This window comes from Raphanus sativus, chromosome 7 (assembly GCF_000801105.2).
Source record: "Raphanus sativus cultivar WK10039 chromosome 7, ASM80110v3, whole genome shotgun sequence".
Lineage (NCBI taxonomy): Eukaryota > Viridiplantae > Streptophyta > Magnoliopsida > Brassicales > Brassicaceae > Raphanus > Raphanus sativus.
In genome coordinates, this window is record NC_079517.1 from 1,664,213 (window position 1) to 1,689,650 (window position 25,438).

The 25,438-nt window shown below is 37.9% G+C and overlaps 5 protein-coding genes and 1 long non-coding RNA gene across 8 annotated transcripts; 2 read left to right on the forward strand and 4 right to left on the reverse strand.

Moving 5' to 3' along the window:
• Positions 1-436: 436 nt before the first annotated feature.
• On the forward strand, positions 437-1,674 carry LOC108816823 (ethylene-responsive transcription factor ERF086-like). Its single transcript, XM_018589387.2, has one exon. The coding sequence runs from the start codon at positions 515-517 to the stop codon at positions 1,526-1,528; it is 1,014 nt and encodes a 337-aa protein (XP_018444889.2). The 5' UTR covers positions 437-514; the 3' UTR covers positions 1,529-1,674.
• Positions 1,675-3,197: 1,523 nt separating this feature from the next.
• LOC108814861 (zinc finger CCCH domain-containing protein 58) lies at positions 3,198-6,030 on the reverse strand. Its single transcript, XM_018587494.2, has 7 exons — positions 5,705-6,030; positions 5,480-5,628; positions 5,202-5,270; positions 4,983-5,111; positions 4,623-4,901; positions 4,284-4,544; positions 3,198-3,997 (listed from the first exon to the last, which is right to left on the reverse strand). The coding sequence occupies exons 1-7, from the start codon at positions 5,784-5,786 to the stop codon at positions 3,623-3,625; spliced, it is 1,344 nt and encodes a 447-aa protein (XP_018442996.1). The 5' UTR covers positions 5,787-6,030; the 3' UTR covers positions 3,198-3,622.
• A 2,982-nt stretch (positions 6,031-9,012) lies between these two features.
• LOC108816952 (uncharacterized) lies at positions 9,013-10,942 on the reverse strand. Its single transcript, XR_001943934.2, has 3 exons — positions 9,685-10,942; positions 9,517-9,605; positions 9,013-9,362 (listed from the first exon to the last, which is right to left on the reverse strand). It is a non-coding gene; the product is annotated as an uncharacterized LOC108816952 (long non-coding RNA).
• Positions 10,943-11,102: 160 nt separating this feature from the next.
• Positions 11,103-18,029, forward strand: LOC108817724 (protein GFS12). The gene is made up of 16 exons (XM_018590487.2): positions 11,103-11,367; positions 11,457-11,569; positions 11,652-13,661; positions 13,814-14,141; positions 14,247-14,462; positions 14,571-14,643; positions 14,730-14,935; positions 15,032-15,094; positions 15,422-15,630; positions 15,709-15,820; positions 15,931-16,419; positions 16,517-16,809; positions 16,895-17,138; positions 17,230-17,303; positions 17,384-17,519; positions 17,656-18,029. Exons 1-16 carry the CDS (start codon positions 11,242-11,244, stop codon positions 17,815-17,817), a joined length of 4,854 nt encoding a protein of 1,617 aa, XP_018445989.2. The 5' UTR covers positions 11,103-11,241; the 3' UTR covers positions 17,818-18,029.
• Positions 18,030-18,263: 234 nt separating this feature from the next.
• LOC108818333 (protein CANDIDATE G-PROTEIN COUPLED RECEPTOR 7) lies at positions 18,264-19,861 on the reverse strand. Its single transcript, XM_018591282.2, has one exon. It carries the CDS (start codon positions 19,804-19,806, stop codon positions 18,466-18,468), a length of 1,341 nt encoding a protein of 446 aa, XP_018446784.2. The 5' UTR covers positions 19,807-19,861; the 3' UTR covers positions 18,264-18,465.
• Positions 19,862-20,464: 603 nt separating this feature from the next.
• LOC108818499 (probable receptor-like protein kinase At5g18500) lies at positions 20,465-23,529 on the reverse strand. Of its 3 annotated transcripts, XM_056990365.1 has the most exons (9): positions 23,511-23,529; positions 23,294-23,432; positions 22,169-22,807; positions 21,977-22,081; positions 21,786-21,908; positions 21,519-21,689; positions 21,322-21,451; positions 21,036-21,248; positions 20,465-20,930 (listed from the first exon to the last, which is right to left on the reverse strand). In XM_056990365.1, exons 3-9 carry the CDS (start codon positions 22,792-22,794, stop codon positions 20,817-20,819), a joined length of 1,482 nt encoding a protein of 493 aa, XP_056846345.1. In that variant the 5' UTR covers positions 22,795-22,807; positions 23,294-23,432; positions 23,511-23,529; the 3' UTR covers positions 20,465-20,816. The 3 variants fall into 3 exon arrangements, with proteins under 3 accessions (XP_056846345.1, XP_018446986.2, XP_018446987.2); XM_018591484.2 differs by lacking the exon at positions 23,511-23,529 and having other exon boundaries at positions 23,294-23,500; XM_018591485.2 differs by lacking the exon at positions 23,511-23,529 and having other exon boundaries at positions 23,253-23,500.
• Between the last annotated feature and the right edge of the window lie 1,909 nt (positions 23,530-25,438).

Below are 25,438 nucleotides of genomic sequence, written 5' to 3' on the forward strand. Positions count from 1 at the left end.
ATTTTGCAGTAGTTCCAATGAGTCTTAATTAGCCTCCTTCTTAGGCTTTCATAAGTAGCCATTTATGCATAATGCACACATATATACAGTAAAAAAAATATGAGACTAACCAGTGAATAGTAATGTTCAGAAAACAGATTAAGCTGTATAAAATCGGTTATAATTTATTTTAACTGGTCACGATATATCAAAATTTTTAGAAAAATCTTATGAAAATGTTGTACCGGCACTGATTATCGTTCCAAAGTTTTAATTATTTCTGTCGCTGAAGCCTAAATATAATATCTTTGGAAAAAGATAAAAACCAATAAAGGAAAAAAGATGGTCTACTAAAAGCAGTTAAATCAAAAGTGAAGTCTCTCTATCAAGCTCAATGTCTCTCTATTTATAACAGCACCTCACTTCCATTCCCACACAACACTCATCATCTTTAGAAGCAAAACAACAAGGCAAAACTACTCTCTTTACACATCTCAACCAAAACCCTAGAAGAAAAACCCATTTCTTCATTATCATGTCAACCTCCAAAACCCTAAATCATAATAAACCCTGTGGAACATCACAAACTCAAATGGGTTTTGCTCTAATCCACCAAAATACAACCAACACAACCACCACCACCACAACTGCCACCACCGGCGAGAGAAGAGGCCGGAGATCAAAACAAGCAGAGCCAGGGAAATTCTTAGGAGTCAGGAGACGTCCATGGGGACGTTACGCAGCTGAGATTAGAGATCCAACCACCAAAGAACGTCACTGGCTCGGAACTTTCGACACTGCTCATGAAGCCGCTCTTGCCTACGATAGAGCAGCTCTTTCGATGAGAGGCACTCAAGGTCGAACTAACTTCGTCTACACTCCAACTGATGTTCACACCATCCTCACAAACCCTAATCTTCACTCTCTCATCGTCTCTCCTTACAATAACCAATCTTTCTTACCAAACTCTTCTCCTCAGTTTGTCATTGATCACCATCCTCATTACCAAAACTATCATCCACATCAGCAACCTAAACATACTATCCCCCAAACCGTCTCACCTGTCGCTTCTTTCAAAACGCCTGTTCGTCATCAAAAAGCAGATATTCAAGCGTTTGGCAATAGTCCTCAAAACTCGTCTTCTAACGGCTCACTATCTTCTTCACTAGACGAAGAAAACAGCTTCTTCTCGTCAGAAGGAACCAACTCGGGTTACTTGGACTGCATTGTCCCACACCACTGCCTTAACCCACCTCCGGAAACCACAACCATCCAAAACCAAACAGGAGCAGGTTTCACAACTCCAGCAAGCAAGGCATCTGAGTCACACGGAGGGTTTAGTAGTAGTTACTTCGATGATGGTGATATGCTGATGATGAATCATCATGAGTTTGGTTCGTGTGATCTCTCTGCCATGATCACTAACTATGGTGCTGGTGCTTCAATGTCAATGGAAGATTACGCTATAATGGAGCCTCAAGATTTCTCTTCTTCTATCGCTGCTTTTGGAGATGTTACGGACACTACAGGCTTCTACTCACTCTATTAGAACATTCTTTTTGATATTTCTGCTTTTTATATTTAAGTAATAATATAATTAGTACTTACGTTATTCCATGGTTATTTTGATTTTTGTCGTTGATAATATGTTATCTACTTAATTATATACTCTGCTTATTGTATCATGCACCATAAGGTTACCTTACCATGAAGTTTTTATTTTCTTTCTTCTTTTATTTTGTATGGTTTTTTATATCATGGTTTTGACTAGCAAAAGGTGTTTATGCGAGTTATATTATAGACCACTTTTTGTCCATGCTACTTCCAACACACTCATTATGCAATATTATAAGTGTGGTGTGTATAATATTGAAATCAAATGTCTTACTCAAAACAGATATTTGACTAGACGTGAATAACTGAGATATGTTAACTATTTTGTCAGGATTATTAGAGTAGTTGCAGAAACTCAAATATCCATAGTTTTGAACTTTTGATGCTCTGTTATTGTGAACGTCATATGACAATTGTAAATTTGGCATTAGTTTGAATTTTAACATAGGGGATATATATGGTTATGGGAAAAATATTAAGATTAAAGATACAGGAGATTTAGCTTCAAATTTTACATTTTAATTGAATATAGTATAGGGAATGGACTTTTAGTAAAGTAGCATGATAAAAAAAAAAAGTAGCATGATGATGGTGTTTTTGGTCTTTGGACATGTGTTCTGGTCATGACTTGTTTAGTCTTTGATTGCACAATCACTGTTTCATGTCTCCCTCCTTTTGCAACTTTTGCCTACAATAACTCAACATCACAAATTCACAGCTCTTTATGTCTTTAGAAAGAAAATATCTGGTTAAGGCATTTAACTTTTGTTTCAGAGAACTCAATTAGTCCCCTTTCCAGTGTTGATCAACTTCACTTTATTTTATAAAACCGTATGACCCAGTTAATAGAAAATAACTTGCAAAGAGTTGATAATACTACGTATGTTAAAACATTTTAAAATCGTCAATAGGTAGTTATAGTTTTAAAATATACTAAAAGAGAATCACTAATCGTCAAACTGAGAGATAAATCATTTAATGATTAGTAGTTTATGGGTTGTTGAAAGCTTCTGTTGTGAATCTTGTGATGTTTCAGTGACCAAACTCATGATTATGATTTTTTCAGTTGTTTGAGTAAAACTAGACGCAACGAACAAACCGCACATGCACATGTTATATCACCGACATAAAGAACCAAGTACGAGAACTACTGACTTCTACTTCCACATTAACAGTGTTTTTTGCTTTTTAAAGAAAATTTTACCCACCCTACTTCTTTTTCATATAGAATACCAGAGTCGTACGGATCAAGTGTAGAACAAAACGAACGAAAAATAGAAACCTGACCCCGAAACCTGTTATATGTGTTCTGTTCTTCTTCTTGTTGCTGCTTCCAAAACATTTAGAATCGGATCGTTTCAAGACTATTGCGTCTACTATATAACATATTCGACATTTTGTTTACATTTAGATTTTGTAATTAAATAGTCTGTTGTCAAATCTTCTTTACAAATTGCAAATGCAAAGTTAAATAGAAATCTTATTCCGTTTCTGTTCATCTGTTGAGCATGTAAATGTCTATTTTCTTTAAGAAAAAAGGTTGATTAAAACATTATACATGTATTTCTCTTGAAAATAACAGGGAATTCACTTAATAACTTAACCTTTTATTTAGAAAACAAACCCAATCAAAAAGAAAAATTGGACTCTCGATCAAATCCCATATTCCATAACTATTTTTTCCTTAAAAACAAGGGATTTTCAGGCCATTTTATTAATAATTGTTTTCGAAAAGTTAAACAGAAAACAAATTTAAAAAAAAAAATACAGAGAGATGATATGGCCGTAAGAAGGAATCATATGGACATATATGGTAAGAGAGACCTAAGAGGAGAGACACAGCATACAAAACTAGAGCTGCTTTCGTCTCTCTCTCTCTGCTTTTCCTTTTTATGTTCCTGAGTTCACGAAAGTTTGATGAAAAGAAGAAGAGAGATAGAGAGGGGAAAAAAAGAAAGAAAGAGAGATTATAACCTAAGAAGAATAGAGAAAGATTCTCTTCTCTTCTCTCCTTTTGAGTTTTGTCTCATTAACTCGAAGTCTCAACCTCAACACTAGCTGAGTCATCAGTTTTGGTCTCAGCAGCAGGCTCGGACTGGCTCACGCCGCCAGTCATAGAAGAAGAGACTCCAGCAGACACAGTTTCCGAGCCACCACTAGTCGTGGTTTTTGGTTTAACGGAGCTCGAAGAGTGTAGTTCTGTGCGTTGGTCAGACGTGGATGATGATGATGAAGGAGCTAGCGTTGAAGATCCGAGAGGATAAGGCGCAACGGGAATGTCAGCGAGGCAAGAAGCTGACGTGCTGTAGCTCAGCGAGGAAGAGCCCATGGAGTGGTCATATTTGCAGTCAGGCCCAAACTTACAGATCCCATGTTGCGCAAAGTGGCTGCATGGCGCCGTGCCCTGCAAATGTTTCTTATTATTAGTTTCCTCATTGTTATTAAAATGCATTGTACATTGTTATAAGATGATGAATTATTATTATACATGAACAAGAATAAAACTTTACGTCTGAACAGAGAGCTTTCTAATCAAATCAAGAAACAGAGTTTCTATACGTAACTTATCATTAAATCATAACAAGAAAACTCTATAATGCTGAGTCATGACAGTTTCATGGCCATTCTTTTCATAACTCATGGCGTAAAGCTAATATATGCAGATGCTTTGGGCAATGAGAGAGACTCACAGGACGAAGTGGGAGGCCAATACTGCTGAGAGTAACTCCCTTTGGCGGCGCTGCTTCAAGTGGGTGATGGAATCTGCAAGAGGCTCCGAATTTACAGTCTCCGGTTCTCATAAAGTACTGACAGTCTGGTTCTCCAGGTCGCTGAGGAAAAGACTGTTCCTTATTCGAAGATGGGCCCGATTGATAAGCAGACGCCAGAGGAACAGAGCTTGATCCTATAGAAGGTTGACTCCCAGGGGAAGGCATTGCAGTAACAGAAGCCTAAATATAAAAATGAGGATTTGTTAAAGACTAAGAGGTAAAGGAAGGAAGTAGAATTATTGGTTTAAGAAACATTACCTGGTATGGGTTCCAGCCAGAGTAGGGAACCATACCGGGAGGAGGAAGAACCATTTGGCTGTACGTACCGTAAGGGCTTTGAACGTAAGAGCCTGGTAAAAGCTGAGGTCTTGCTACAAAAACTCCTGACTGAGACTGTAACGATGGATAAATAGCTGAACCGGTTGATAACTGCTGCGGTGGAGGTTGTGCACTAGGAGGAAGGGGATGGTGAAACCGACATGTGGAACCGAATTTACACTGACCGGTTCTCATGTAATACGAACATTCTTTCTCACCCTGTGAAGTAAGCAAAACAATTAGAGATCAATACACCAGAAAAAGAAACAAAGAGAAGAAGAGCATAGAGATTGAACAAACCGGGCGTAATGGGAATCCCATGTAGGTTAATGAGACAGGAGGAGTATTAACAGAATCTCCTCCTCTTTGTCTAGGATGATGATACTTGCAAGAAGCACCAAACTTGCATGTTCCTGTTCTCATAAAATGCTGTTCAAAGAATAAAAAAAGCATAAAAAGTGAGAGACTTTGGATACACTAAATCAGTAAGCATTGCTTAATCGATAAAAATAAAAAAACCTGACACACGGGCTGTCCCATTCTCTCTGGAAACTCTCCAGGCTCTGTTCTGAGACCTCCTCCCAAGACCTAAAAAGAAACAAACTAACAATATCAAAATAAGAAGAAAAAAACAAACATCCAATTAAGAGCAGTAAAGTAGATTCGGTGTCAGTGATTATCAGATCGTATAGATACAACAATGCATCTGTGATATAAAGGTAGTAACTTTATCAAAAAAAAAAAACAAAAAAACTCCGAAAGTAGAAAACAGAGAGAGAGAAACAGAGGATTATTACCGGAGCACGGTTTGGTGGGTGATTGAACCGACACCTAGACCCGTACCCGCAAACACCGGTTCGTAAGTAATAAATACAATCAGGCTCATCGGGTCTCTCCGGGAATGGTTCACCTCCACCGCCTCGCAGCCCTAACCGCCACATCGAACCTACAAAAAAGGCCGCATTTTGAAAAAAACAACGATCTCAAAAACGCTAAATTGCAAAACATTAACGTTAAAATACCTTCTAAACCGGTTTCGGTTCCTGGAGGTGGTGGATCTGCACGCGACCTTTCTTCGCCTGCGCGATCGTACCGCTCCATCATGGATCACCCTAACCTCTCTGTCTCTGTCTCGAGCAATGTTGAGCTCCGATCAAATGGGAGTGTCGGGGAAGGAAGTTTCTTTTTTTTCTTTTTGGTTTGGAGAAGGAAGAAACGGACAAAGAAGCACGGATCGTGGTTAGGTTCTGTCTGAACGCCACTCTCAGTCGCTTGCTTGATCTCTCTCTCTCTCTCTCTCTCTCTAGAAGCTGTTAAATTCAGTTTTTGTTTTCGTCTGTGCCGATATTTTTGGTTTTAATTCGTAAGGAATTATTTATTATTATTTTATTTTATATTTTATTTAGGAAGAGGTGTTGATCTTTCTTTATGCGTGGGTCGCCTTTTTGTGGGTGTTTTGCCGGTGGTGGTTAATATACGCGCCAAACGTTACACTAAAACAGAAAACAATGACTTCTCTTTCTTTATTATTTTTGTTTTATTTTTCATCAACATTGTTTTCAACACTCTATTATAGAGTTTACATTACTGTGAAACTTCAAAAAAAAAATGGTGTAACACTTGAACTTATATGTGGATATATTGTATTTGAACGTTTTGTTTTATTTTTCATCAACATTCTTTTCAACACTCTATTATAGAGTTTACATTACTGTGAAACTTCAAAAAAAATACTAATAATAGTGTAACACTTGAACTTATATGTGGATATATTTTATTTGAACGTCAATTTACAATTTCAAAACCCATTAAACTGAACCCGGTATTTTTTAATAATAGTTGATTAACTATTGCTTGTTAATTTTCCTATTAAACATGGTGATATATTATCTCCATTTGGAAATTGAACTGGAAGTTAGATATAAATGATGCCAGTGAAACTTTTTGTTATATATAATCATTAATCAAGATGTATTATGTGTCGAAATTAGATTATTTATCCATGTAGATAGAAAATCGAATATTTTATCAACTAAGGCATTGACAGTGATTAGAAGGAACACTTCTACCAATTTTTAGATGGTGGGGCTTGAATTTTGACTTTGATCTACAAAACAATGCGTTTATAAGCTTTTGTAATTAGCTCTTGAAACAAAAAAAACCCACATATGGATATATATATATATATATAGACATAAATATTATAAAATATATATTTATCTCTCCAAATGCAATATTTATCATATAAATATTTTCATAATGGAAAATGGTCGTTTGGAAATTGTAATGGTTAGGAAAACAAAAGTCAAATAAATTACTCTGTCGGCTCAAGTTAGCAAGAAGACAATTTCTTTGTCAAAATCACCTCATGTCTTATTACTTTTTTAATATCAAATGTCTTATTCATTATCTGATGCTAACATTGTTTTCTCAACCAATCTGCTAGTTGGTTGGTAAACTTACCTATGGAGGAAACTAACATCGCTATTCTCTAGTCTCTACTACACTGCTCGAGCATGTTAATGTTGATTACGACGTATCTACACTTAGTTTGATATTATTTATCCACGCCTAAATTTTTTGACTAGCTGTGTTTTTTGAGTCTGCCCATATACAAAAGTAACAAAACAGATTTTATATATGTAAAATTTTAACTGTAAATGTTTTTAAAACAATAACTACTTTTTGTTTATTATGAAGTTCCCCAAACAAACCCGTAGTATTTTTGATAACTCTGGTATCTGGGCAGCCACATTCCCAACTATTTCTCGAAAGGAGTCCAGCGCCCCAATAGAAAGAATGTTAAATCCGTTGTGGCCAAGGCTCGAACCCAGATGGCGGACAGTACAACTTTTTTCAAAGCAGCCTTTGATAACATCTTTTATTGGAAGCAAATCTTCCTTTCACAAGGATCTTGAGCTATGAGATTCAAATTCCTCGACAAGACTACCACGCCGTCACTATTAGATTACACTCACCTTCGTTAAAAGATATTAATATTATTATTACCATTAAACAACTGATCTCTATATGCACGCATAAACTATAAAAGGACTATAACTCATAAAGACAACCGACCGAGATAAACCAAATATTTATTTGGTTTTGAAAATCGTTGACAAACAGTAGATTCCTTTCTGAAATCGTGAATGCAAATAATAAAACTCGTTATGTCTCGGCGCCTCGAGCTGTTTACAGTTTTGTCTCGATTTTGACATGAGCTTTCTTGTATTGAATGAAGACAATACTTACAAATGAAAACTATAAAAGTATATAAAACACAAAAATAACTTGTTTTATTTGCACACACAAGAAAAAAAATCGACGTGGTGAGAAGGACATTGCGGAAAGTATCGGAAAGTAGTTGTCTTGCACACTCACGCAAAGAGTGTGAAATCGCACTCAACACGAAACGTTTAAGAGTCACTTCACACTACGAAGCATATAGCATTACTACCACTTCTGATATATATAAATGGAATCGTAAATTTATTGCGTTGGGTGAATTATTACAAAGCTCATCATCATAGTATAAGTTAGATGTGTCAAAACAGGATTCAAGTTTGTGGATTATTTCACCTGCCATCGTGATAACCTGAGTTTGGACTTTAATTACATTTTGTTTTGTGGGCGACAAGTTGAACAAAGTTGGATGAAATCTCTATAGCATTTCGAATACCATCATTACATTATGTTTTTATTGTCGTTTTTTCCGGTTGGCTTGGAAATAGTTGAAGCGCGTGAAGTTAAACCCCGTAAAAAAGTACACGTGAGGATTTGCGTTCGGACCACTTAAAAATGTGACACTGTATAATCGATGATTCGAGCCACTCACAAAAGAGTGAAAATCAGTTTGTCAAGTGAGGCATTGTTATTAATTCTTTTTTGTCGCCAAGTGAGGCATTTATTGTATAAACTTATAAAGCATGGTGAAGTTTTTAACTTGGAGAGGTATTGGCCACATGTAACCAGTTTTTTTTGGAGATTGTGTTATTCTCCCCAACCATACCATCTTTTCGACCATAAACATTCGTATCCTCATCTACCAAATGTCGGCCAGGGTCATTTTTCCTTATTTTCATTTCTAATACTTATTTTCTTGTTTTTCTAATACATTTTTAAAAAAAAATATTGAGCTCGGGCCACGCGATATATGACGAGTAGTGTTCGTAAATATACGAACGATAAGATTAACTGAATAATGTAATAATCAATTAATTTGACTGGTTAGCTTTCGTACTATATTCTCAATAGATTTGAATTATGAATTGTAAAGGGACGATATGAAAGAGATTGATAATCATCACGTAGACAATAATCATGAATCAAATCTAAGAAAATCATAGTACTAGTGAATAACTTAAAAGTTTTTGTACTATATTGTGTCTCCTCTTGTCCCTTGGAAGTAGTACACACACTTAAACCTATAAACTCTGACAAGTACCTGTTCCTGCGATGAACTTGACCTCATCACCACTAATCATGATCTAAGAGGCTAAAAACAGAATCAATAAACAACCAAGATACAAATATCAGACTCATGAAGCTATTTGTACTAAACTCACAAACAACTCCAGTCTTAATCATATATATGGCCAATAATGTATAGCCAAAAAAGGGATACTAAAGCTTCAGCTTCTTGTTGGGTCTCTTCAACTTGGCATCTTCATCGACTGTGATCTGTTGCTTTCAAAAAAAGTTTATCCCCACACAGATATGAGTGACGGAATCCAGAAAGTAACAGACTTTATAAAAATTGTGTGGGGAGAACGAAAAGCAAGTCGAAAGATGAGAGAGATAAGGAAACAAAAGGTTGTTTGTGAGGGAGATAAACCTTATGCTTTTTGTTTTTGTTTTTCTTCTTTTTTCTTTTTCTTTTTGCTAAGCTTAGTGTTCTCTTATCTTATCGTCATCAGAAGATACCTAAAACATGACGGAGAAGGCGTACGTAAGAACTAGTCAGTAGAATATATTCTCAAAGATAGTAGAAAGAATAAGGTACCTCGACGTCTTCAAAGGAGGCAACGTGTTGGATTGTTCTTCCTGAACTCGAAGTCCCACCTGAGACCAGTCACAAAGATTATGCATTCACATTCGATACTTACCAGAGCTTTAAGAAAACTCGCTCTGCCACATATAAATTCCCCAATAACATTAACGATGTGCATTATTTCACACGGATTGGCTTGGATAAAAGCAAAGCTCTCCCATGTCAGTATGCTATGTTGTTTGCACCGAACATCTAGGAATAACATTATCCTAATGTTTTTGCAAGCAAGCTAAACCTAGTCCACCGTTACAATGGACTTATAGTGTGAAACTACATCAGGTAAGCAGTTATTATACATTACATCTAATGAATGCTAAGCATGCTTTCCAAACTTGTAAGCTATCCTGTTTGATGCGGATTGATGCCGCACATAGTTTCTACTACATTATTCCATTTTTGATTATTTTTCCCCACTGGTGAGAGTTGGGCTTATTACCAATATTCTTAGATAGAACTGAGCTACAATTTCGGAAGAGCTTGTTCCTAGCTCTCAACTCTAATGTTCAACAAATATACTAGAAAATCTAGGATACCTGACAAGAAGCACAAGTGATTCTCCTTTGATTTAACACTTAGATTCAATTGACAGAAGACGGAGAGAGAATAAACTAGAGAAAATAACCCAAAATAGAACCCAGGGGATGAATTGTAGAACAACCTAAACTAAACTAAGCTAGAATTAATATCCTAAACCAATTTAGAGTGACTCACCTCATTCCTCCAGCTCCCTCTTTAAACCTTAAGCTCTCAACTAACAGGTATGGTCTCGAAAAGCTAAACTTCGTTGCACTACCAGTAGGCTAATAGTCCTTATCAGTACGTCAACAGATCATGGATCGCAACCTCAGCTCTCTGCTGATACTGAGCTATCAAACATGACTATAATCAACTAACAACTTTTAGGCTAAATATATAATCCTCTACTATACTAACAAGGACCCTTATCATCACATTGCGATGCCATTGCCATCTTCCAAATGGTATAAACCTCTCTAAAACAAACTTATCTCTTCTCTTTTTCAAGGGAGCCCCTTTTTCAATTCCAAAATCCAAAATTACAGCTATACACCATCAAAGAGTCCTTGTCTTAATGAAACATTCACTCGAAACAACGTTGTCTCGGGCGTTTCCTGACAGCCAACTCGATGAGATCAGGATCAATGGAAGACAACCCGTTAGGATCTCCGTCGCATAGAAACTTTCTTTTCACGGCCGTTTAAAAATATTTGAGAAAACCAAAAACATCAAACCGGTATCTTGAACCAATAAATACTGTATTTAATTGATTATTATTATTATTATATTTGGCGGTAACCGACTGAAACGCTGCGTTTTGAAAGGGAATGAAACACGCCGTACTTGGCCGCGCTTGATTTGAGAAGGTGGCCGAGGTTTGGACGATAGAAAAAAAAATATTGACGTCTCTCTCTCTCTCTCTTCAGATCGGAAACCCCATCGACACCAATAAGAATGCGAGGAGGAAGATACTGAGAAAAAAAAAAACAAAGGATGCGAGGTGAAGTTTGCTTCGATTGCCTCGAGCAACGGATCAAGTCAGACTTCTCCGATCAGATCGTCTTCTCTTACGGCCTCTCCGATTCTCCCCTTCCTTTCGGATCCTCCGCCGTCGTTAAGGTTAGTTCAATATTGCACAATATGTATGTAGATTTCAATTGTTGGAAGTATTGGGATTAGAAGCTGATTCGAATAGTGTTCTTGTGTAGGTTTGTGAGTCTAGCGAGGAGGGAGTTTCTGCTTCTGATTATGATTCTAGTTCATCACAGTTCGTTTTGGAGTATCTACGTAAGGAAGAACATGGTTGCTTAGCCGATTACGTGTATGCTCAATCTTTTTCTCATTGGGATACATACTTGAAATCTTCTCTTATTTGTGATTGAGTTAACTTACTTTTTTTGTAGTGGAAGACTTGGGAGTGCAAACGATGCTGTTGAATGCGATGAGAATTTGGATTGTTCACACTCTAAGGCTACGAAAGATGATGAGAGAGAGTTAGGTAGTAGTTTTTCAAGGTGGAGAACGTTGGATGCACTTTTACCAATTGCTCAGATTAGCGAATGTTCGGCCTCTCATCTTCAAAAGCTTGCTTCTAGTTTCCTTGTTGAGGGCCCGGAGGATTATATTTTAGCATCTCTAAATCGCCTGATTGATGGAAAGTCTGCTGGAGAAGGAACCCAAAGTCTCCTTCGTCTTCTTCTTGGGTTACAGTTGTTAGAGGAGGAAAGCGATCTTCCATGTCTCAGGCATCCAAATCTTTCACCGGTTTTAGGGGTTCTGACATTGTCTGATTGCTTGGTCTCAGTGCTCCCCAAAGCCCCGTTTACATTGGAAAATATTCTCTACTACAGTCCCAGGGCTTTAAAGTCAGACTGGCATAGAAACTTTATTGTATATCAGCTGTTGTCTGTGTTAGCTCACTTGCATGGGTTGGGGATCTCCCACGGGGACATTCGTCCGTCAAAGATATTCTTGTCAGATTCATTGTGGAGTTGGTTAAAGATCTATAGCAAGCCTGATTTAGGATCTGGAGATGCCAATTCATCTGCCTTAAGAAAAAGTTTGTGTGTAGAGGGTTGCTATTATTCTGGCCTTTATGCTGATCTTAAAATTTCTTCACACTTGGACTGGCAGACTATATTTGATAAATGGTGGAAGGGAGAGGTAAGCAATTTTGAGTATTTACTCTTCTTAAACAAACTAGCAGGTCGAAGGTGGGGAGACCACACATTTCATCCAGTAATGCCGTGGGTCATAGATTTCAGCCAAAAACCTGAAAAAGATAGTGACTCAGGCTGGCGGGATTTAAGAAAAAGCAAATGGAGGTTGGCGAAAGGAGACGAACAATTAGATTTTACCTATTCGACGTTTGAGATTCCACATCATGTTTCAGATGAATGTCTGTCTGAGCTGGCTGTTTGCAGCTACAAAGCTAGGAGACTTCCACTGAGCGTCCTGCGTAAGGCAGTTCGATCTGTGTACGAACCTAATGAGTATCCCTCTGACATGCAAAGGCTTTATGATTGGACCCCTGACGAGTGCATCCCTGAGTTTTACTGCGATTCACGCATCTTCTGTTCTCTTCATCCTAGTATGTCTGATTTAGCTGTACCTCCGTGGGCAAGCAGCCCCGAGGAGTTCATTAGATTGCATCGAGATGCTCTGGAAAGCCCCCATGTGTCATCTCGAATACATCACTGGATTGATATTACTTTTGGTTACAAAATGTCGGGACAGGCTGCTATTACTGCAAAGAATGTTATGCTGTCTTCATCTGAGCCAGCAGTACCAAGGTCGGTTGGACGCCGTCAGCTTTTTTTCTGGCCTCACCCGGTGCGCCTGCGTTTTTCCCGCGAGAAGGAACAAAGTAGAAATGAACAAGAAATGCATACGTTTCATGGCTTTGGGGTGGACAACAAGAGATCCGTCATCCTCGAAGCTGATGAGTATTTGGAAGAAACGGAAGAGGCATCTGCATTTTCTGAACATGCATCACATCTAAGTCCAAAATATCACCTTTATCAAAACTTGGATGAGTCTCCTTTGCATAAATCTTGTAGTGAAAACGCGAACAAAGCTGATGCTAGTCTTTCTGGAACTTCAAGAAACAAAGGCCTACCATCCGATATATGTTTGAATTATCTTCTGGAGCATATAGAGGTGAGAGACGAAGCTTCGGTAGAAATTCAGGAGCTGGTACTATGGAGGAAAGATTTCTGCCTAGGAAAAGCCATCGCAGGGGATATTTTCTCTATTGGCTGTGTCTTGGCGGAACTTTATTTGATGAAACCGCTATTTAACTCAGTGTCTCTGGCTACTTATTTAGAAGGTGGTGACTTACCTGAATTAATCAAGGAACTTCCTCCTCCTACTAAAGTACTTGTTGAAACTTGCGTTGAACGAGATTGGCGAAGGTATATTGTCTCACTTTTTTTTTTGGTAAAACTTTGCTGGGTTTGTGATTCTCTGTGTGCTACCATGCTGATAAAAAATGTAGTAACACGTTTTCTCCTTTTTAGATGTGTGATCTGACTCTTTACTTTCTCTTCCTTTTCGAAAAAATCAGGAGGCCCTCAGCAAAGTGTCTTTTGAATTCTCCGTATTTCTCAGCTACAGTGAAGTCAGCTTACTTGTTTGCCGCTCCACTTCACCTTCTGGCCAAAGGTGGAACACGCTTGTATTATGCTGCTAGTTTTGCCAAACAGGGGGCCTTAAAAGCAATGAGACCATTTGTGGCAGAGATGTGTGCTGTGTACTGCTTGCCACTGGCGACGACACTTTTATCTGACGACGAGTGTGAATGGGCTTATGTACTTATCAAAGAGTTAACAAAATATTTGACACCAATGGCTGTGCAAAGACTTGTCTTGCCTTCTATCCAGAAGATCTTATTGGTACGTATAGTTTGTTGGTTACCGATGGAATCTGTTAATGTACTTAGAATATCAGCTTACCGTCAAGTTCAATTATTGTCTCCTGACAGAGTATCATATGCTTAGACTACAGGTTACTCGCATTTGAAAGTTTCTCTTCTTCAAGATTCGTTTGTGAGGGAACTATGGAATCGGATTGGAAAGAGATTATACCTTGAAATGATTCATCCACTAGTCATATCAAACTTGTATAATTCCCCGGACAAAATTTCGGCTTCTGCAGCTTCTGTGCTGCTAATTGGTTCCAGCGAAGAGCTTGGCGCCCCTGTTACAGTCCATCAGGTGAGACAGGATTTCTTCTTCCTGCCCAATTGTCTTTACAATACCTTGCATCTGGTATGTTGTGTTTCAGAAATTCTAATTTGGATGCTGACTTTTCCCTCAATACAGACTATACTGCCTCTGATTAATTACTTCGGAAAAGGAATATGTACGGATGGGATTGAGGTGCTGGTTAGAATTGGTACACTCTATCTGTTGGTTCAAGTAACTTAGCTCTGTATAGAAGATTCATATTTAGCCAAGTGATTGTTATGTTGTACTTTTCAGGGAGACTGTTGGGCGTGAACTTTATTGTCAAACAAATGATGCCATTGCTGGAACATGTTGTTTGCTTCTGTATCGATCTTTCTTCTATGAAAAAACCAGAGCCTGTCCATAGCTGGTGTTCTTTAGCACTGACTGATTGCCTAATCACACTCGAGGGTCTCGTTGCTCTTATACCGGACGAGTTGCTCGTACATGAACTAACCAAAGTATGTTACAAAAAAAATTCAATCTCTATCTTTATTATAGTTTTATGTTAACCGCTTCTATTCGTCTGTTGTTGTGGCTTGTCTTTCATCACATAGAGTCGGTTGTGCCTACACGTAAGAATACTTATGCAGAAAAATCTAGAGATGCGAGTCCTTCAGGTACTCTTGATATTCTCTCTTTGTTCTTGTATTTCTTTATAAGTACCTTTAAGGGAGGTATAATCAAGATGTACGACCTGCTTAAGGTGTCACTGGGAGTGTCTCACTGTAAACGGTGAAAGAGGATAGACTTCAAAAAAATTATATTTAGCTAAGGACTCTGTTGTATATTATTTCTATTGGTATTTATTTCCACTGCGAGGCATGCACCAATGCCTCATTTATAAAAGGATCTATCAGTACACCTATTTTCTGCTCGTTGCAAGTATATGGAATGTCTTTTAATAATTGATTTCTTTTTCAATGTTGTTTTCTTCGATGTTCCAGTTTGCTGCAACTTCCCTGATGTCAATTTGCCAGCGGATTGGACAAGAGTTGACTGCATTGCATGTTCTACCGCAGTTGAAGGAGCTTTTCGATGAGTTTGCTTTCTCTGAGAAGGGTACTGATGCATCTGACTCTTTAAACTGTAAGATCAGGACTACAGAAAAAAATTCCCATCCAGAATCTCCAATCAAAAGCCGTATGGATCTTGTGTGCGTGTTTAACCTGATACATCGGTAAATAACTTTTGTGTGATTCCATTTTATGTCCTAACATTGTAGGAATGGCAGGTTGCTTCTGTATCCTTCTTTCGCCTCACTTCTTGGTATGGAGAAATTACGACAGGGATGTCCAACCTGGCTGCTCCTCGAGCAATATTTGCTAAAGCATCATAACTGGAAGGTATCCTTTCTTCATATACAGAAGAATATTGGGTTTCTTTTGCAATAATATCTGATATACAGACATCCATTGAGCTAATTTCATTTATCACTGAATCTATTATGATTCAGTGGGAATACACAGGACGACCCTCTCGATATAATATGGAAGCCAGGCCAGTTCTCAACAAGGGCCCTGCATCTAAGCACGCTCCTTCTAAGACATTGCTCAATGGATCTGGACGGACAGTTCCCCAGTCGCAGGGTTTAAGAAACTCCAATCACTTAAACCCTCATATACATGTCCCAGTTGAAGGACAAGAAGAAGTCTTAAGCCCTTTGGTGCATGAACCCTGGTCATGGTTTCCTAGTCCAGTAGCTTGTTGGGATGGACTTGACATTGGGCGTTTCGGAAACCCTAAAGATGAGCAACGATGGAAAATTAGAGCATCTGTTTTGTCTTCAGCTCATGCCCATCGCGGAGCTCTAAGATCTTTAGTGGTTTCTGAAGATGAGTGTACAGTTTTCACCTCTGGTATTGATCCAGGGTTCAAGGGAAGTGTTCAGAAGTGGGAACTAGCAAGCTTAAGCTGTGTCTCTGGTTATCATGCCCATGAAGAGGTTGGTTCCGTGGATTACCAAAGATTTTCTTCAGCGCCAATTTACTCTGTTAGTATCTAAGTATGCATCTAACTTCTTTTTTCGTTGTATATTTTAGGTTGTTAATGACATCAGTATTCTGTCTTCCACTGGAAAGATTGCATCTTGTGACGGAACAATACATGTGTGGAACAGCCAAACCGGGAAACTAGTATATTTGTTCTCCGAGTCACCTGCGGATCAAGATCAAGCTCCCTCATATCTGTCATCAAACAATAATTCCAATCAGACTAATAGACATGTGTCACATGGGTTATCAAATGGGATATTCGATGGAAACATGTATACATGTATGCATTATTTAGACTACATGGATCAGCTTGCTGTCGGAACCGGATCCGGAGCCCTCAGGTAAAATAGTATCCAACTACACTAAAAATCAAAACAGTTAAGCATTAGAGAGATAATAAGCAATTATTTCCACTGTGCAATTCAGGTTTATCAATTTAGAAAAAGGCCAGAAGCTTCAACTTTGGAGTGGAGAATCTGTTGAATCTGGGTCTACTGCTCTCGTATCTGCTCTTTGTTCAGGAGGATCTCATACAAAACAAGGAGACGGAGCATCAGTAACACCTTCTTGGATTGCAGCTGGTTTTAGTTCTGGCCAGTGTAGGCTATTTGACTTGAGGGAAGGTGGGGTTATTTCCTCCTGGAGAGCTCACGACGGATATGTGACCAAGGTGAATTAAGTTCCTCATTCCTCCCAAATCGAATATAAAGAATCAATATGGTCTTTTTTCTCATTTTTCAACTTTTTCTTATTTCTTGCAGTTAGCGGCACCTGAGAGCCATTTACTTGTTTCCAGCTCTCTTGACAAAACCCTACGTATCTGGGACTTGAGGAAGTAAGTAAAACAGTCATCACACTGTTTTTTTTTTGTATGTTTACATGTAATAACAACAGGTTTTTTTTGTGGATAAACAGGAGCTGGACACCAGAGCCTTTTGTTGTCAAAGGACACAACGACGGTGTTTCAGGTTTCTCCATCTGGGGGAAAGACGTTATCTCCATCTCAAGGAACAACATTGGAGTTTTCTCACTTTCAAAGTCTCAAGACGAGGTAGTTTCTCACTCCTTATCTCAAGTTAATGAGTTAAAACCAAACACGCGTTGGTCAGTTTTGGCTAGAAATTATAGAATTCATGGTGAAATCAAGATCAAGTATGTGGGAATGACATGTTTTGTTAAATTGACAGGACGAGCAACAGCAGCAGTATCAGCGGATTATACCACAGAAACTGTATATAGCGGAAAAGGGAGGAAGAGTCAGGTCGGACTTATCGACCATTTGTGTTTTACCATTCTCCAGATTGTTCATCGTTGGAGCACATGATGGTTACTTGAGAATCTGCTGTTGAATGAAATTTTATGCGAAATATATATTACCATATAATTGTTTTCTGTTGCCTCTGTAATTTTTTTTGTCTTCAAATTCTAGTGATATGATTGTGATCAAGGAGACAAAGAGTGTACTGGTTTGTCTATACCGTGTATTTTATCTTCTCTGTTTTCACAAGAGAAACTGTTTGTAGTTCTTCTCTGCTAACAAAAACACAGTTTTGTTTTTGGATTTTGGTTATTGTAAGACCACATTCAACTACAAGTTAACTACTGATAAATTTGATCAAGGGGCTAGACGTCGATTATCCAAAAAAGACATCAACTAAATTGGTCCCTTCTAAGAACTTAGTAAGTAAAGTAGATGAGACAACGATTTCTAAAACTATGATTGAAAGTTGAAACACATCATCGCACTGTCCATGTTAAGGTGGTGAAATACTTTGATATGAATGAGCACAAACGATAAACTGTGAATAAAAACTATATAAAAGTGGAACATCTGTAACAATGAAATCACCATGTAAAATAAAGAACAAAATTTAACAGAAAAAAAAGAAAGATGCAACATCAAACATAGACTCTAGTCTTCAAAAGAGCTTTCATCAACACAAAACAATTAAATCTTAGCGTGTGCTTTACCTTTACCCATAAAACATCCTCCAACTTCAAAGCTCAAACTCATCATCCCTAAGCGCCAAAGCAGCAGCCTCTTCTTCATCATCATCAACAGCAAAATACTCATTCTTCTCCTCGGGCCTAAACATATAAAACATAATCAAATAGAACACCAAACTCACAATCTCCTCCGCCGCAAAGCTCACCCACTGATACTTATACGCCGCGATCGTCTTAAGCGCAAACACAACAATCCTCGTGAAGTAAAGATACCCGATAACAACAATATAAAACTGCCTAAACAGCGTCAGCTTCGACAAGTTCCTCGCGGCTTTCCCATCAGTCTTCGACGTCTCCCTCAACGACCGAATCGACCACACGATAGGGAAAATAATCGCACAGCAGCATACGATATCAACCAACAAGAACACTTGGTTCCACGTCACCCAATCTTTGATAAAAGGCCCAGTCTCACCGATCACAATCGAAGCAATGTTGGCTAACACCTGAAGCGGGATCACAATAATCAACACATTCTTCTCCTTCTCCTGCAAGAACGGCTTCAAAAACGACCATCCCGTCCCGATCAAGATGATCACAGTAAATAGAAGAACGACTCGGATGAACTGGAAGATGTAGAAGAGTATATCCCATCCGTGAGGCGTCCCCGTGATCTTCACGTAATGCTTATCCTCAGCCGCGCAGATCAGATTCAACGATTTGATCAGAAGCAGTCCCGCCATGAGGAGATGGATCCGATGAACGACTCTCTTATTCGTCCAGCAGGTATAGCTCCAGTAACCTAGAAACGCCACGTAGGATAGGAAGAAGAAGGAGTAGAGAGAGGGAAGCTGAGTGGCTCCCGCGGGGAGATAGTCCTTAGATCCGTTGGGATCTTTATTATACATCTCTGTTCTAACCGCCATGGAGACTTTCGTCTCGGGGACGCAGTTGGCGAAGAAGAGGGAGTACTCGTTCGGGGCGGTGACCGGGTACGAGTGGTTGAAGCGCGAGTTGGGGGGAGGGGACAGATCTCGGAACGTGAAGAGGTGCGTGACGTAGTGCGAGTCGAGGACGCAGAAGCGAGCGTTCTGCTGCATCTCGAGGAGGACCTGGAGGAGGGATTCTTCGGAGAGGAGGAAGAATCCGAGGCGCGACGGGTCCGGGTTCGGATCCGAGGAGGTGGAGACGACGGAGACCGAGGAGACGGAGACGGTGACGTGGCCGGTGTGTGTGAATCCGAATTTCTCGAAGAGGATCATGGGGCGGGCGTCGGAGGAGATCACGAGGGATTTGATCTCGGCTGTGGAAGGTGGGATCACGGCGAGGAAGGCGGCGGAGAAGAGGAGGAGGACGATGGTGAGGGGCGTTTTCGTCATTGTGTGGTCCATTTGCGTGGAAGACGTGTGTGGGATCGGGGGATCAAATAATAGTCCGCGAGTTTGATTTTTCGAGTTATATAGCAGTCAGTTATCTCAGATCTGAGACAAAATGTTTCTTTTTTTACTACCTGAGACAAAATGTATGCGTCATTTTAGTTATACTTACCAACTATGTATATATATTTTGAACTTTCCAACTATGTATAGAAATGTGTATTTGACCAGGATTAATATTATGAAATTTAGTTTTGATGAAATTAAGATAACTGGAAGTTGGAAACTAACCATACTTGAGATTTGCATCCTGTATTTCAATTTAATAGTTAGTAAATTTTTTGTTTAAAGATAAATGTTGTTTTAGAGTTTAATACAAATTTTTTATTAATAATATTTTCTTATTGTTTGAAATATTATTAAGTGTATAAATAATAATATTTTTATTTTTAAATATGCAAAATTAAATATTTTTTGTTAATCTATATACATAAATTTAAAAAGATAATTAAAATGAATCGAATAGAGTATATGGTATCAATTTGAAAATTTGAAAGAAAAATTTGCTGATTTTTTTAAATTAAAATCTATGTAATAAAATCTTGATGTATGAGTGTATACATCAAATACTAACTATAGTTGGTATTGAGTTTTCACTAGACAGGATTTGCAATAGACATTTAACAGACAGTCTCAGATAAACAACATATTACACAAGCAAACTACAAACCGTTTCTACGAAGGACTTGACATAGCCTAGCATTTTCTTGGTCCAAAAACAACCTACATTGCGAAACGTAGAGAAGCAAACGATACAGCAAACACTATACAAACAAATGATGATGTGATCTAAAACATTCTCAAAACCAAACGATGAACAACACTCTCCCATCATCCCTACTTTCTCTTTATTACCAAAGACAAAACGAAGAAGCATCACATAACACAGAAGATTTGGAGACGAACAAGGACTTGTTTCTTCACATGAAGAAGCTCTGAAAACATTTACATTATTTGCCAATGCTTTATCCAGCTTCAGGCTTTTGGTCATGGAACTCACTCTTGTCAGTGTCTGTGCTGTTCCTTGGAGGGTCTGAATCTCTTGTTGATCCGTTCTCACTCTTTCGTCTTCTTCTATCCTAAAATTCTCAAAGTTGTTAGAGCTTTTAGCAACCAAAAGATCTATCAGAATGATAAAAATAAAAAGCAGTTATCAAAGCTGTGATATTTTCCTCTGTTCATACCTCTCTAGGAATGGGGTACTCCTCGGATTCAAGCATACGTGCAACTTGGCTCATCCTTGGACGTTTCTCAGACATTGGATCAACACATCTCAGAGCAGTCAAGAGTGTTCTTTTTAAGGCACTTGTAGATGGTTTTGTGTTGAGGTTTGGGTCAATCACTTCTTCTGATCGTCTCTGTTGGACCATCATCTTCAGCCATTCCACCAAATGTACCTACAAAAATCAAAAAGTTAGATAAAATCTTGTGAGTGAACAGAGTTTTATGTGTGTTTTGAAAGGAATCTACCTCAGGTGGTGGACGAGCATAGTCTACAGGATATCTACCAGTTATAGCTTCCAAGAGTACAACACCAAAGCTGTAGACATCACTTTTCTCATTCAAGAGACCAGAGTTGGCATACTCTGGAGCTACATACCTGCAAAGTAAAACAAACATTAAAGTCTTCACCATTTATAAAGTGAAAAGCCACCACAAATACTTACCCAAAGGTACCCATAACTCTAGTAGTTATAAAACTTTTATCACCACCAAGCAGCTTGGCAAGTCCAAAGTCAGAGATTTTAGAGTTGAATTTGTCATCAATCAGAATGTTGCTTGACTTTATGTCTCTATGCACTACTTTTGGCTCAATCGCCTCGTGAAGGTACGCAAGCCTGCATCAATCACACCACCCCCATTGCCTCAGATGAAAGAAGATAAGCAAACAAAAAAAATAAAGAAGAATCTATAACCATAACACAAAGCCTTACGCTTTGGCTGTTCCGATAAGAATCTTTAACCGTGCCTCCCACGTTAGATACTCATGGTTTTGATTGTCTCCACGTAGCCATTGCTCCAAGTTCCCATTGTTAACATACTCATACACCAGCATCCTAATCACATCCATTGTTCAGTGAAGTCCAAAAGTAATCATTAAAACAGCAGAGAACATGCACATTACCTCTGAGTTCCTTCCATGCAATATCCAAGAAGACGGACCAAGTTTTTGTGACGAACATGACCTATAGCTTCAACCTCTACTCTGAAGTCTTTATCAGCTTGCCCTCTTAAAGAAATCAACAAAACATCACACATTACAAAAAAAAAGAGAAAAAACACAAATTCCGGAAAATGAAAATCTTGATTCACTTACAGATTGTTGAGCAGCTTTTTGACAGCAACAGGAGAACCATTAACAAGGTTACCACGGTAAACAACACCATACCCACCATCACCAATTATGTTATCCCTCGAGAACTGATTCGTAGCCATCTGAAGATCTCTGAGAGTAAACCAATGCCCCCATCCGAGGTGAGAAAACTCAGGAAGACCAGACAAAGGAGAAGGAGCTGTCAGAGGATTAGCCGAAGACACACTCGAACCATCTTTCTTCTCCAAGTGGTTAAACGAGCCTGACCTGCTACTATCACCATTCTCTGACTCTCCTGCTACCACAATCCCTTTTTCAGGTTCTCTGTGCCCAAACTTCTCACTAATGGAAGGATATCCATCGCCACCACCACCACCACCACCGTTGCTTGATGAAACCTCGTCGACTCTAATCTCTTTAATCTCTTCGGAGACGGTAGGAGGAAGCTGGTGGCTAACAGGGAGTCGATTAGAAGAAGAAGAAGATCTAGAGTTTTTTCTTCTGAAAGTAAGATATACTGATATAGCCAACACTACAACGAAGATAGCCGAGAGAACAATCACTATGACCTCCCAGAGCTCCAAACCACTGTACTTCCGAGATAATGCGTCGTTTAAACCAGATCCCATCTTCCTTATTCACCTGAAAAAGACAAATAAATTTAGAACTCAAAGAACCTTCAAAGTCTTAAAGGAATATTTTCTAGACCTGAAACTTGAGAGGTTATACCAAAAACATGGGAGGGACCATATGAGATTATAGAGTTCAAATTGGAAAGGAAGAAGCAAGAAGACAAGAGAGTTGAACAGATGACTAAAGGAAAATTCAGATTCACACAAAACAAGCATTGTGCCTAAGTCCCAAAAAAAAGAGTTGCCAGCTGCCAGACTTTTCAGTTCTCAGACCAGACGCCAGCTAAATATTAAGCTGGAAAGAAAACTACATATTGTGAAGAAAGTAAAAAATCTAGAATAAATCTCGCTACCGACAATAGAAAGTCAGCAAATCCGTAGAGCATTGTCTGATAAAAGACTAGTTAGCAGATCAAAGAAGAGTCTTGAACTGAAAAAAACTCAATAGAACTTACAATTACAAAAACAAGGGTTCTGGAGAGTGAGAGAACCAAACCTGATGGGGGTAGTTTTTTGGGGATTTTCAGAGCTTCATTGAAGGAAAAAAAAGTCAGATCTCAAGCAGCATTGACTAGAAAGTTCCTTGCTTTGGATCTTTGTAGGAATGGGATCTCTCTAACATACAGAGAAGAAACCTAAGCAGTGAAAATAATCAAGAAAAGAATGAAGTTCGGAGACCAGAGATGTCAGTGGGAAATCGATAGAAGCTTTACCTTAGCTGTGTTCCATAAAAATAGATAAACAGTAAATAAAAAAAAAAGATGTTTTTTATCAAATTATTTATTTATTCTGGCTTTTATTAGCTTTGCACAATAAAAGGTGACGACGACCGACGAAAACGAAAGCAGCTGAAGACCTTTTTGGATTTGTGACAAATGACATTTATTGAGAGACTCATCTCTTGCTCAAAAGTTGTCAAACCTAAATCTAATTTTACTGACTCGTTGACAAACTTATCTGAACTCTTTTTGGTCTTAAACTTGTTGAAGGACGGTGTCTTTTTGAGTCTGTCTGATTATGAATAAATGTGAAATTAAATGACATTTATATTTATCAGTGTAGAGAAAACGTCTGATGTTTTGTTTTCTCCCCCAAACTTTGATTATGCGAGTAATTATCTCGCTGAGGTAAAATAGTTATGACAAAATAAATAAACAAAGCAAACAAAGAAAAATCTATAAGGAAGTTTTCAGATTTTTTTTAAAAATACTTATAACGAAACATACACCTCACCTAATGCATGTGATATTATGAATCTTACACTTCATTAGGCTGATTCCTGATTTGATATATACGTAGTTAGTTATGTAATATATGGATTAATATAATCAAGTTTATAAAGTTCCAGTTGGAAAAGAAAAAAAGAGAGAATAATGCCCAGTCTAATTCGGCGGCTCGATTCATGTTTGTTGAAGAACTTTTAGAAATAATAATCTCCATGACAAATTATAGACAATGACATTTAAGTTTTAGTGATAATAGTATGTTTTTTTTTTGAACTGAGTGATAATAGTATGTTTTTTTTTTTTGAAAAGAAAAAGGTTAAAACCGGGTCAATGATGACACAAGCCTAACACCCCCGAGTGGAGGTACATAACTCATATCCGTGTGACCGGTGGGGTTTGAACCCGGGTTCGTCTTATTGGGTTTTTTCAATTCTCTCAAGCGACATTAGGCCACCGCCACCGATTATAATAGTATGTTTCAAAGTAAAATTATTAAGTTGATGTCAAATTTACAAGTTGGATTAATTACTCCCTGTATCAAATTAATGGTCTACGTTATAATAATACTTTCCATCTCTAAAAATCCCAGTACAATCATTAAATTTTCTTATTTATTTCAGGAGTACTACGTATGATACCAAAAAAGAGTTTTAAAAGCATATTAAAACGTATTTAGTGGTTGAAAATTCATTCGATTCGTCGAAACTATAGATTTATTAAACACTGTTTCGTTTACAGTTTTGTGTTCTGTAGACTGATATGGTGTTTAATATGTCTGAGATTAATGTGAGTTTTATACTAGAATGCCTATTAAAAATGACCAAGTGGAACTTGCCAAACCACATTGAAACAGAGAAGAAAAGTTTTAAAGTGTGTGTATTACGTATATGCATAGAGAAAAGTGTCTATTCTAACCTGAACTATTTGGATCGTGTCAAATATAACCCGAACAAATGGGTAGTGTCAAATACGACCTAAACTCAATTAAAATTTTAAAAAACCTATCTGAATTTTTTAAAACGTACCTAAATCTACATTGAAATATTATTAAATATTTGAAATTATATAAACTACTATTTTCATCATATTAAATTTTAAAACTTTGATGATAATTTTTTCTGATTTATATAAACACATAACATGTTTTTACTTATTATATCTTCAATAAACTTATATCTTACTAAAATATAAATAATAAAATATTTATAATTACATGATCTTAGATATACTTAAAATTTTGAAGTTATTTATAAAAATTTCTTGTATATATTATTTTTATTTCTAAAACTTAAGGGATTTTTTTCAAAGTTATTATTATATATTTTGATACACGGGGAAAAATATCTATTTCGATCCAAACAATTTGGTGGTGCCAAATACGACCCGAACACATGGTCGGTGCCAAATACGACTTG